The sequence below is a fragment of the Podarcis pityusensis genome, assembly GCF_964106645.2.
Source record: "Podarcis pityusensis genome assembly, chromosome: 3".
In the NCBI taxonomy this organism is placed as follows: domain Eukaryota; kingdom Metazoa; phylum Chordata; class Lepidosauria; order Squamata; family Lacertidae; genus Podarcis; species Podarcis pityusensis.
This window is the reverse complement of record NC_138026.1, coordinates 79,010,486-79,023,527: the sequence shown is the minus strand read 5'-3', so window position 1 is coordinate 79,023,527 and position 13,042 is coordinate 79,010,486. Positions and strand designations below refer to the sequence as shown.

At 42.1% G+C, this 13,042-nt stretch overlaps 1 protein-coding gene across 2 annotated transcripts in view; it reads right to left on the bottom strand.

Annotated features, from left to right (window-relative positions):
• Positions 1-13,042, bottom strand: part of WDR64 (WD repeat domain 64) — a 65,727-nt gene that overhangs the window by 27,573 nt on the left and 25,112 nt on the right. For both annotated transcript variants that reach the window (XM_080997664.1, XM_080997665.1), the window contains one exon: positions 8,489-8,628. In XM_080997664.1, coding sequence (XP_080853790.1) covers positions 8,489-8,628 — 140 coding nt within the window. The remainder of the gene's footprint in view (positions 1-8,488; positions 8,629-13,042) is intronic.

Sequence of the window (13,042 nt, the reverse complement as noted above, 5' to 3'; positions counted from 1 at the left end):
CATGCTGTCTTGTTCCACAAAAAAACGGAAGGACCATATGTTCTATATAGAAGTTCAAATTATATTTTGGATTTCGTTTTTCCATTCAAGCATGCCACCCCCCAGGATGCACTTGACCTAGAGTTCCCCGCAATTTGTCAGAGAAGGACACATTAAATTTTGATTAAAGTCAGTGGATTCTAAAAGTAATTGCATTTTGAATCACTTTCTCTAGCACCAAGATGGAAACTAGTAGCAAAAACATAAATATAACATCAATCAATTTTATGGGGGCAAAACTTGAATGAAATGTCATTATGGTTTCAGTCAGACTGAAGACAGATTTTGCCTCTAATGCTCAAATCAACTTTAAATAAGAACCACTTGGAATGCATTCAGTTGAAATGACTTTTTTACGACCTGGTCACTGATGAAATCAATGGTTTTAAATGAGCTTAACAATGACTGGATTCTTCCCCCTTAAGATCCAATTTAAATATATGCAGCTGTATAAACAAACAGTGCTTTAAAAGGGTTTCTTTTGCATTTTTAAAACAGTAATTCAAATGTAGATGCACCTTAAATTTTAAAATGCCTCTTTTGTTTTATATTATTGAATGTATAGGAACATGTGGCATATTCTAGACAAAACACTGTTCCCAGGATCACTTGTGAAAATGCTATAGCACAATGTAGCCAACAAGCTGCTCTCTAGACCAGGCATAGGCAAACTCGGCCCTCCAGATGTTTGGGGACTACAACTCCCACCAACCCTAGCTAACAGGACCAGTGGTCAGGGGATGATGGGAGTTGTAGTTCCAAAACATCTGGAGGGCTGAGTTTGCCTATGCCTGCTCTAGACACTGCACTACAACTTCCATCAGCTCCAGCCAACTTGATCAATAATCAGGGATGATGGGAGTTGTAGGCCAATAACATGAGGGCACCATGTTGCCTGTCCCACCATAGAATAGCAACACTATTTGTGTCTATTAATAAGACAGATTTAAATGAGATGTGCAGTGTAAACATACATATATCTATAGTACTCAGAGGTAAGCCACATTCTGTTCAATGGGACTTACTCTCAGGTAAGTGTGTATAGCAGAGCAGGGGTTGTCAACCTGGTCCCTACCGCCCACTAGTGGGCGTTTCAGGATTCTAGGTGGGCAGTAGGAGTTCTATAGCACAAGTTGAATCCTCCTTCCGTTGAGCACTGGTGGGTGGTAAGGAAATTTTACCAACAAGAAAGATGCATTAGTGGGTGGGTAGGTATAAAAAGGTTGACTACCCCGGTGTATAGGGTTGCAGCCTTACTCCTTAGCAAGTGCCATATGATCCGTGCTTTAGAGTTTTGATTTAGCTTTTTTAGAAAGTAGGTTTTTTGTGCAGGATTTTCAATGCATTTTTCTATTCTAGTGTTACTGATTTGGAGTGCCAGAGTTTATTAGTGAAGAGTAGAAATCAAGAAATGGTAGTGTTGAGATAATATTTGGGACATTGAAAGGAAAATACAGGCTGCAGCAGTTCTCCTATGCTCACTAGCCGGACTAGACTGGCTGAATGTAGCTCATTATGAAACAAGAAGCAGAGGTCACCTCAAGAGGAATCTCCCAGGTCTTGGTAAAACAGAGGTTACCAAGGTGGCCGGGAGGGGTGTGAGGTGACAGGAAGGAGCTTCGGGTTTTGGCAGGGTTTTCTAGGAAGAAGAAAGGAAGTCAGGCCAGCACTCCAAGTGGGGGCTGGAGGGCCAGAACCATCTTGGCTGCTGGCTGGGAAGGCAGCAGCCCAGAGACTTGGGAGTATGGCTGGCTGCTCTGGACTCCAGCTGGCAGAAGCCATAAGAGAAGCAAGGAGAGACACCCTTGAGAAGACAATGCTGTAAGATCTGCAACTCACTCCACTTACGCTCAGGTTGTATATATATATGAATAAGCCATATTATATCTTAAAGTCACTACAGTCTCTGCCGTGTCTTGATTCCCAATGGAAACAGAACCCAGGGTGAGTGCCTGGAATCCCCTAGAAGCTTGTACACTGCTCAAAAGAGATTGGGGGTTGGCGTAACAATAGGAAGTCTAAATATCTAATCTTGGCCCTACAAATCTGCAATGCAAAACTTTTCTGGGTCTCGCACCCGATGGCCATGTATACACAATTTCCTAAACTTCAGGATTGTATGAACAGAATTCCATTATGAGTTTAGAAAATTTGGTCTTACACAATGCTTTTCCATGGAAGGCATGATAGTTTGCCATAAATTATTTGGCAAGGGATAAATAATATAGCACTTTGAGCTCATTACGTGATATTTGACGGGCACACTATTCCTTTGCCATTCAGAAGAGAAAGTTGCCATTTCATAGGTAAGTCCCAAAGCTCCTACAGAGAGAGACAGGAACAAACACTTTCACCTTGATCTTTTTCCTTGTCCTGTGGGCATGAGCAGCAGCAATTATGCAAGCGACAAGTTTAAACATGAGTAACTTTGACACAGTTTGCTGCAAGCGGGCTGGGGAGTCAGCGTCACCACTGTGCATGTAACAATGTACACACACGCATGGCTGCGTGAGGTCAGGCACAATGAGCAGCTGAGAAATTCCAGCACATTTGCTCGGGACTTTTGGAAGTGACCAGCGACAAACCGCTTTGGGGGAAGGCTTTTATTTATAGCGAACAGCGCTATTCTAAGTTCTGACAAATTAGGGAACTTGCCTGGGCAAAGTAACAAATGACCCTGTCATGCATCTGCATGTAGACTGCCATGTGAGTGCTGGCTTTTGAAACTGAAAACTATGAATCCATGCATACAGTGGTACCTCAGGTTACACATGCTTCAGGTTACATACGCTTCAGGTTACAGACTCCGCTAACTCAGAAATAGTGCTTCAGGTTAAGAACTTTGCTTCAGGATGAGAACTAGCTCTAACGCTGTGCCTCTTAAAAATCTCTAAAGAACATTCTTTGAGTTATATGGACTGTCATAACCAAACATTTCAGTTAAGATCTTTTCCCAACAGGCTGCTACAATAACTGAATATAGGTAAAGAATATGAAGGCATCTGATCCTGGAGACTGACATCTTGAACAGTGATCAAGTCGCATTAATCTCAGTGGGATGAGATACCATGAGAACTGTAGCTTGAATATTATTATTAGGCATTACATGAAAATTGTCTGGCTTTCACCAGTGTTTTGACTGTGGATTTTACAGCCTTTCTGATAGCACTGTAGTCCACTTACACAATTCAAGAAGTCTATGGAGACCTTAATGTGAGTAAAAATGAAAATTACAGGCTAGCTAAACAACTGTGACACTGAAAGCTATTCCTGGAGGATACAGCTTTCATATCTGGGTTACTTTTCTCACAGAATGTTTCTCCCGTTCAGTTGGCTCTCGGCTACGTAGGGAATGGATGGAATTCGGCTGTGCTACTGTATTGTTCAGATTTGAAGCAGAGCCATTTTAAATAATCAGAGGGTGTAATTCTTTGCATGTTTTCTCAGTAAGTCCCATTTTGTGTAAGACTCCAAGGGCCCCAGAAAAAAAACAGACAAGGACAGTGCTCAGGGCAGATCATGGTTTCATTAAAATGACTTTAGTCAAAAGTGAGGCCTCCTAGACTCTTTCATAGCTGTCTAATAGCAAGACAGCTTCCCTGGTAGGGGAAGAGAGAGAGGAGACTGAGGCACTATACACTTAAAGCAAAGTCCCCTAGGACAAGGGATGGATTGTTAAACTACTCTGAAAGTTCTAACTCTGTGAAGGGAATAGAGGTCTCCTGAAAACTCTCAGCACCCTTAACAAACTACAGTTCCCAGGATTCTTTTGAGGAAGCCATGGTTGTTAAAATGGTAGGACACAGCATTCAATGTATAGTGCAGATGGGGCCTGAGTCCTGGGTTTGAACGGCTCCAGATTCTAGTATGTTACACAACTGGAAAACATGGAGTGGATCACTGTTCAGTGGAGCCTCTGTGTCTAGTATTACAGTCTGAATATCGCATGGCTCTGTTCAGAATTCTATTTTGCTGGTTTTAATTTGTTAATATATGGAAATGGCTTTAATATTTAGTCAAGTAGTAGCAGAAAGGGGCTGCCAGTATTAGGGGAAGGAGCCCAAATCTCATTTTGTTTCTTCAGTTGGCAAATGTAAAAACAGACACCACTTGGGCAGTTTCCTGAGACCTCCAACCATAATGAATTTCTTAAGAGTTGCTGGGAGTCTCTCTGTAAAGAGAGGGAGGCAGGGTTGCTGCTGCTACTGATTATATATATATATATATATATATATATTTGTATCTTATTATGATTTATGTGGAAATTGATCAATTTAGTTTTGTATTTTTGATGCTTAATTTGTTGTCTGACTACTTATGTTTGTAATTAGGTTCCCCCCCGCCCCATGCTGAAAGCTGCCTTGAGCATGGCTTTAAATGGGAAGGTGGCATACAAATAAAATGATGTATGTATGTAGTCTTGCTCTGGATTATATGTAAAAATCAAGGAGATAGTTAAATACATGCTTAAAGTTGACATCCTATACACTGTAGGTCAGGAATAGGCAAACTCGGCCCTCCAGATGTTTTGGGACTACAACGCCCATCATCCCTGACCACTGGTCCTGTTAGCTAGGGATGATGGGAGTTGTAGTCCCAAAACAGCTAGAGGGCCGAGTTTGCCTATGCCTGCTGTAGGTCTTGTTCCTTGAGTGCAATAGGAAAAAAATGGTGGATCGCGTTGCCCCATTTTCATGCAACATGACAAAGGTTGCTCCCTGCTGCTACTTTGAACAAAACCAATATGTAAAAACAAAAATGTACATTTTCACCACTTGACCCATTTCAGTCCATTTTCTTTTCTAGGCCGAAGTGCCAGATGTATATAGGAAATAGTCTAGAATTTGTTCAAACAGTGCATTTTGCTGTGATTGTTCTTACAGTTCACACCCTATTGATTGCGACTGAGTCTCCATTATAAAATGTACGTCAGTCTTCCATCCAGAGAGCAATGGGGTGGGGGTTGGAGAAGAATGGCTATATTCAGTAAGCCTTTATCAAAGATTTGTATTCACAGATAGGCCCCACAGCTTTCTATTTAAACCCCCAGCACTCTGCTGCTTGCTCTCGACAAAGAACCTCTCCGTGAGTAGAAGCAGCCTGCTGAGCCCAGTGCACTATGGGAAACATCTGTCTAATTTGCAATGTCATTTCAATGGATAGCGTTGGACAATGTGAACAAAGGCCACTTGGTTGGAATCCGGCTAAACCAGAAGAAACTGAGTGAAGCTGAGTATTTTAAAATAAATTGTGAATATGGCTTACAAAAGTCAGACTTTTGCAACATTACAACTATACCGTCTAGAATAGTAACATTTATAACATGACACCCTGAAAGTATTTATGATGTTTATGAATGGAAGTGATTATGTTTTTATATTTGTTGGAAGCTGCCCAGATGGGTGGGGTACAAATAAAATATAATAATAATAATAATCTCTTTTTCTGATTAGGTTACTAACTAAGTGGGTATGGGAATGTTGTGGACACAGTTTTATCTTGATTTAAGCGAAGGATCTGACAAAGTTCTGCACTGTATCTTGGTTAGAAAAAGAGCGCTTATCAATAGTTCATTGTCAAATTTTGGGAGGCTTCAAGTGGGATCCTTCAGGGCTGGGATTGATGCTCTTTGACATGTTCATCAATGACTTGGATGAAGAAGCGGATAGAATCTTTATCAAATTTGTAAAGGTTACAAAAGTGTGAGGAAACCTAACACTCAAAAGGCAAGAATAGAATTCAAAATGATCTTGATAAAGTAGAAAACTGAGCTGGATCCCCCCCCCCCATGCCATTCAACAAGGACAAACGCAAAGTTCTGCATTTCGGACCATAAAAAAAATGCACAGGTATCAGACTTTGCAAAAAGGAAAATAATGAGAAAATGCACTGCGTAGATTGAGAACTTGCTCTGATGCAACATCAACAAACCTTCCTGCAAACAACTCAGAATACTCATTAAATAGCCAACATTGTCTAATCTCCCTGTAAAAAAATCAGGATGATTGCCCAGTATATAGATCCTCTGGAAGCACCCTTGGAAACTTAATGTGGAATTGTTGCACTTTGCTCACTGATATGGGGCAGCCACATGATGTCTTCATCAAATGGTTGTCTTACTGGATTTTCCCTAAGTTGTTTCCATCTGTTTTTAGACCACAGATAATCTGGCCCAGTCTCATTTTGAGCTGGGAAGACATCTAAGCTTGGCTTCCTCTCTGCGTCAAGTTCAAAAGCATGGCTTTGCTCCAGCCCCCCCAAAACCTAATAGGAGAGCATGATCTGCTGGAGTTTTAATGCTGTGAGCCCTACCATCTTATACTCAGCTTGTGTAAATAAAACCATACATCACAATGATACCACCATCTCAGGTAATCTTCAAAACCTCTCACCACTCAGGAGAGAGGGATGCAGATAACATAATGTACTGACATTTCAAGGGCTGAGACCATTCGCCATGCCTCTTCATTTCTGGATGTGAGCTGTTTGAATTGTGGCCAACCTCACATTTCCTCTGGTTTGTTCAATTACACACTTTTAATTGATTTAATTACTCCCCCCCGCCCGCCCCCCCCGATTTATCAGCTTTATCAGGCCAAATTAATTCGCAGCCATAATCTGACAAGGAATGCTGCTGTTCTTCAAGCTCAGGAGAGCAGAGTCACAGCAGGTAGTGAATGGAACATAAGTAGGGAAGCAGATACTGGAACTCAGTTCCCCACTCGGGTGTTGTGCTTGCATCATCAACACTAAGTCTTCTTAATTCCCTCTAATAGTTTCCAGAAGGCTTTTGTTTTGTCTTGATACAAACAAAGAATACAGTGGACTCTGGCTGGGCTTGCCAAGAGCTCATTCATGCAATGGTAGGCTGATGGGAAAACAGAAAATACCCTTTTGATACTATAGGGATATAGTAAGATGTATCTCCTTGCTACACTTGGCAGCTATATTGCTATATTTTTATTATTAATTTATTATGATTTATATTATATTATAATTATTATTATATTAATATATTAAGAAACACTGCTCGACTCTCTCACTTCCCAGCTTGCAGTTTTCCTTCTACCCAGTGCATTTTTTAAAAAAGAAATTGACTTCATAGTACTCACCATGAAGTACTTACAGTAAGTGCTACACTTTTAACATTTGGGGGAAAGGGTGCCAGTACTGTGTACCCTTGAGCAAACTCAGAAAAAAGCATTGCTCCTACCTCACATCACTCCAGTTCTCGGCTCTCAGACTTTGTCTTTCTAACTACCCACCAGCTGGGGGAGGGGCCTCCACCTTTTTGCCATCTTGCACAGATCTACTTCCTTTGTTCCCCTTAATGGCCCATCACCCGGGCTATCACTTCACCGGGAAGCTATTCCAAGAATTAGAAGTGGGGCTCAGGCATTAGAAGGGTCTTGGCATACAGCCTACTCCCCCCAAACTCACAACACTATAAACTTATATTCTAATACTATTTTTAAGAGTTATATTCCAGTACAAGTATCAAGAGTGAAAAATATACATGCAAAACTCAGAAAGGATCAAGATTGCACTGATTGTGCTTTGTTTGTTTGTTTGTTTACTTTTTCTCTGAAGTCTCCAGAGAAATTCAAACTCATGGCTAGGTCATACCAGACTCTACACTGCATTAAATCCTTTTGGGACTAAAGAAAGAGGAAAGAAAGTATTGGAGTCACCATGATGTTAATGCAGATTCTTTTTAGAAATGCAGGATAAATAAACAATTTCACTATTTGCAAATGGATATATGCTAACAAGATTTTCTATAGTATCCCTTTCTTCATGCAGCCATTTCCTATATGTTTATAGACTGCTTCCCTGGACTTTTCCGATATATTCAACATTTTGATTGAGGGAAAGGGATTTAAATAGAGACTTTGGGGAAACATTGAAAAGAGTAGTTTTGGAGTAATGCACTGTACAGCTGACTACCTCCTATATCCAGTGCTTTTTTTCCTGGGGGGACGCAGGGGCACACATACCCCTAAACATTTTGTGAATCTAAGTTTGGCCTTATTGAGGTGCAGTATTTCAATACGAGTAGGAAAATGAGAGTACCCCTGACCATTTTTTAAAAGAAAAAAAGCACCGCCTATATCTATATGAACTAGAATGCAGAAGATCCCTCAAAGGAAAAATTGTGGGTTGTCTCATCTATCTATCTATCTATCTATCTATCTATCTATCTATCTATCTATAATTTTTACTGACTGATGAGAGGAGAAAGCAGCAGCTTCTCTCAGTAACAGTGGCGTAGCGTGGGGGGGTGCAGGGGGGCCGGCTACACCGGGCGCAACATCTGGGGGGGGCACGCTCACACTCGCAGCTCTCTGCCCCTACCGGGTTAGGGGGCGCAAATTACTTGTCTTGCCCTGGGTGCTGACAACCCACGCTACGCCACTGCTCAGTAAGATACAGTGAAAAAGTAGTTTACCTTTGCAGTCGAAAGGCTAATAATGTGCTGGTCCTTTTCATTGGTGACAATCTCTGTTATGCTAAATAAATGTCCCATCAGCTTCCCCACTGGCTTTGTATTGATGTTAGGATGCCACAAACGAAGAATTTTATCATCTCCTGGAGAAAGGAATGGACCAGTGAGCCTGTTACCTGGGCTGCAAAACAACTCAAAACTGGTAGAGTTATTAATATACTGTGGTATTGTTGTTGTTGTTATTATCATCATCATCATCATCATCATCACAGACTGGTACATGATATGAGATTATTATTATTACCATATCATTTAGCAGCTTACACTTGTATGGTTATTATTTTTTCTATGCATCTCAAACCAACATGTTGCCATTTTAAGATGTAACCTCCATTTTGGAGAGTGGGAAAGCTCTTTGTCTGTCCGTGTTTGTTTGAGCTATTAGCCTGTCAGAAGCAAATTTGTGGGATTTGTATTACTTTCTTCTGTAGCTGCATGTAATACTGTGTTGATATTGCAAGTACCACATGGGAATTCTTAGCTAACTGGTCTAATGGGGGGAGGGGAGAATTCTGTTTCCTCTCTATGTCCTTATTCCTGCTTAGATAACTGTATATTAAGCACCTTTGTAGTAGGTGTTACGTGTCTGACCAGCACAGTCACAGATTGTGCAGTGCCACTCTGGGTGGTTTTCTTCTAAATATTATGCAGAGTTAGTTGTTGGCCTCCATTGCTCGAGGGACAATGGAAGAGTCCACCACTGAGGGTTAAGTCAAACTGTTGGAGAGTTACAGTGCCAGCTGTAGCTGCTGAGACTGATACAGCAGAGACATATCTTATTGCAGCTGGGGCAAATGAAGGCATCCAGTTTTGCTGTTATGGATGCACCATAGCATTTCTTCTCTCTGGGCTACTCCCAGAAGTCATTCCTCCTGTGGCCATTGATGTGGACACACAACCTGACTGTCTCCAGGCACTGTGGTCATCTGCAAGGAATTTCCATGGCAAGGTTGGTGTTGCCTTCATTTCACATTTGCAGACATCTTTATAGCAGAGTTGATCTGCCAACAGGCATGGTGCCTCAAGCCAACTTCCCGTAAAGCACATCCTTGGGGATCCTGCCATCTGCCACTCTGTGTACATGACCAAGCCAGCTTAGACATCTCTGAGACATAAGTGCGAACATACTGGGAATGTGAGCTTGGAAGAGCACATCTTTGTTTGAGACTCTGTCCTACCATGTGCTGCCCAAAATCTTCCTGATGCAGCACATACGGAAGGCATTGAGGCGTTGCTCCTGGCGGGTAGTGAGTCATTGCCTATGACTCATTTCCATAAAGCAGCATGCTCAGCACACAAGCCTGGTAGATCTTCATCTTGGGAGTTGTTAGCATCACATTCCTCCATACCCTTTTGGAAAGATGAGCCATTGCCTTCACTACCTTGCCAATATGCTTGTACAGCTCAGTGTCAATGGAAGTTGCTGGTTATGCTACAGCCCAGGTAGACAAAATTGTCAACCACCTTAAGCGTGTGGTCACCCATGCTGCTGTGTGGAGTGCTGGCAATATCATGAGCCAAGATGTTGGTCTTCATCAGGCTGATGGTGAGGCCAAACTCCAGCAGGCTTGGGCAAAGTGGTTGATGAGTCTCTGTAGAGCTTCCTCAGAGTGTGCTGTGAAAGCTGCGTCATCTGCAAACAACATCTCTTGGATGAGAACCCACTGCACATTTGCCTTGGCGTGGAGACATGCCAGATGGAACAGACCCCTGTCACTTCTTGAATGGAAGCACATACCATCTTCAGTCAAACTGAAGGCATATTAGAGCAATCGAGAGAAGAATATCCCAAAGAGACCCACTGAAATTAGGGTTAAGGTAAAGGGACCCCTGACCATTAGGTCCAGTCGTGGCCGACTCTGGGGTTGCGGCGCTCATCTCGCTTTATTGGCTGAGGGAGCCGGCGTACAGGCTAGCATGACTAAGGATCCATTAATTTCAGTGGGCCTTCTCTGAGTAAAACTTAGTTGACTACCACCCCGTGACACCGGAGTCTCTATTCATCATGTTTCATGCAGATCTGGTATCCTTCTCCCATGCATATGATTCCTTTGAACTTAACAAGAGCCAGTGTGGTGTAGTGGTTAAGAGCAGTTGACTTGTATTCTGGTGAACCGGGTTCACGTCTCCGCTCCTCCACATGCAGCTGCTGGGTGACCTTGGGCCAGTCACACTTCTTTGAAGTCTCTCAGCCCCACTCACCTCACAGAGTGTTTGTTGTGGGGGAGGAAGGGAAAGGAGAATGTTAGCCGCTTTGAGACTCCTTCGGGTAATGATGAAGTGGGATACCAAATCCAAACTCTTCTTCTTCCTCCCATCCTTTTTAGGGGGAGCAACTGCTACCCTGATAGTGACTGCAGAGGTTTTAAGGAACCATGCTCTGTTCCTGACACCTTATCAGAGTGTCAGCCTGTTCTGACTAGGACCGATTGATCCTCTGTTGAAAAAAACAGGCACATCCAGAAAGCAGGTAACCAAAGAATGTATAAATTGCTCAAACTAATACTTTGTAACTAGCTATTTTAGACGGGGGTGGCTGGTTTACTGAAATGTTTCGGTAACACAATTTTAAAATGATTTATTTAGCACCTGGATAGGCTCTGGCTTCAGCATGTTTGCTGTTAGCCTTTACGGCAAAGGGCTGTGCTTCATTTCCCAGCCATGTGTTTGGGAAGCCAATTACAATACATGTACTTGAAAAGGAAAACCTGCTGTCAGTCTTTACAGATGCACGCCTTGCATTTTAAAGAAAAAATCAAGGAGGTCTAGCATAATGCTAGTTTTTCCAAACCATTCATCTTCTTCTACTTTCCCATTACTGTCCCTAGGGTAAGGAAGCAGCCACCATGTTTTGATGAATAACCTGAGAAATGCTTATACCAGCCTTTCTCAACCTGGTGCCCTCCAGAGGTTTTTGGGACTCCAACTCCCATCAGCCCCAGCTAGCATGGCCAATAGTCAGAGATGATAGTGGCTGTAGTTCAAAGCATGGGGAAGGCACAAAGTTAAAAAGGTTGTTTTGTATCACTATTATGTCTCCGTGACTAGGCATAAGACTGCACTCAACTTCCATTGAAACTTCTTTGAGTTCCAAGAATAAAGCTCTGTTATTTCTTATGCATCTTTCATCTAAAATGTCAGCCCAGCAGGCAGGCAGTAGGGATGCTTTTTTGGTGGTGTTGATGATGACACATGGAAGCAGCTGTCCCTCAAACAGAGAACAGTGTGACGATCAGGTGTGGGTAGGTGTGAATGGAAAAAATCATAAGCAATTACATAGTTCCCTGTATTTGTCAAAAAACAGCATGTGCTATAGAACTGGCTCGGAGAAAGTGTTAGGCAGACTTTGAGCTGCGTAACAATGTATAAAAAGGATTTGAAGGCAGCTAGACATCTGCAGCATTCATTAAATTTATGACTTCTAAGAATTATGTTGACATGAATGATGAGCAATAAAAGAATACACTCTCTGTTCAACCTTCTTCCAATACTTCTGAGCAAAATGATGAAAAGACAGTTTTATCAGCAAAGGTTTACTGAGTTATAACTTAGTTTTTCAAATGATTTAAAACAACATTATTCCACTGACAGGCAAGACTTGACAGCACTTTATTAGAACTGTACGGCAACAGCCATGGACAGCCTAGCAATTAATACTAAATATAAATTGCTTTTAGTCCCAAGTATTAGTATTTAGGAGCAGCTGACTCATTTCTTAAATAAGTTCTTGTTTTAGTTGCATGATCAATGCATTCAGCAAATGTTTGTGTAATTCAGTAAAAAATATTGCTAGGATGTCAATTTTTATTTTACAGGGAATAAGATGTTGAATATTTCAGCCACACTCTCTCTGCTAATCAATAAGAGGATATCGGTAACCTAGCTATATTTAGCATCAGACATTTTTATTTTTCTCTGCTGATTGAGATTCATAGAGTAGTGCTATAGCTGGACCCAAATGTGCTCAGTTTTAGACATACCGTATTGGCCTGAATATAAGCCTCACTTTCCCCCCAAATTCTGACCATGAAAAGTTAAAGTGCGGCTTATATTTGCGACCTTACAGTATGCAGCCAGGAGCAAACAGCGCCCCGCGCATAGTCCTCCATCCTCTCCCTCAAGGCCAGGAAGGGAGACAGCGAGGAAGGGGAAAGGCTGCTGGCAATGCAGCCCGGCTCCCCCCCCCCCCAGCCCATATGCAGCCTGGAATGGAGTGGCTTATATTCGTGTATTTTTTCTTTTTTCTCCCCCCTCCCTCCAATTTTAAAGGTGCGGCTTATATTCGGGTGCGTCTTATATTCAGGCCAATATGGTATTTCTTGTCAATTATTCCACATGCTCACTGCTGTTCAACAAACAACACTGCTGATCTGAACAACTGGAGGCTCATTGTGATGCTGAATACTAACCTAGCAAAGCCTAGGTGTTCCACCTGCAATTTGAGATGATTATTTCACTTTCTCTATAACAAACCTACAGTACGTCATCCCAGGCATG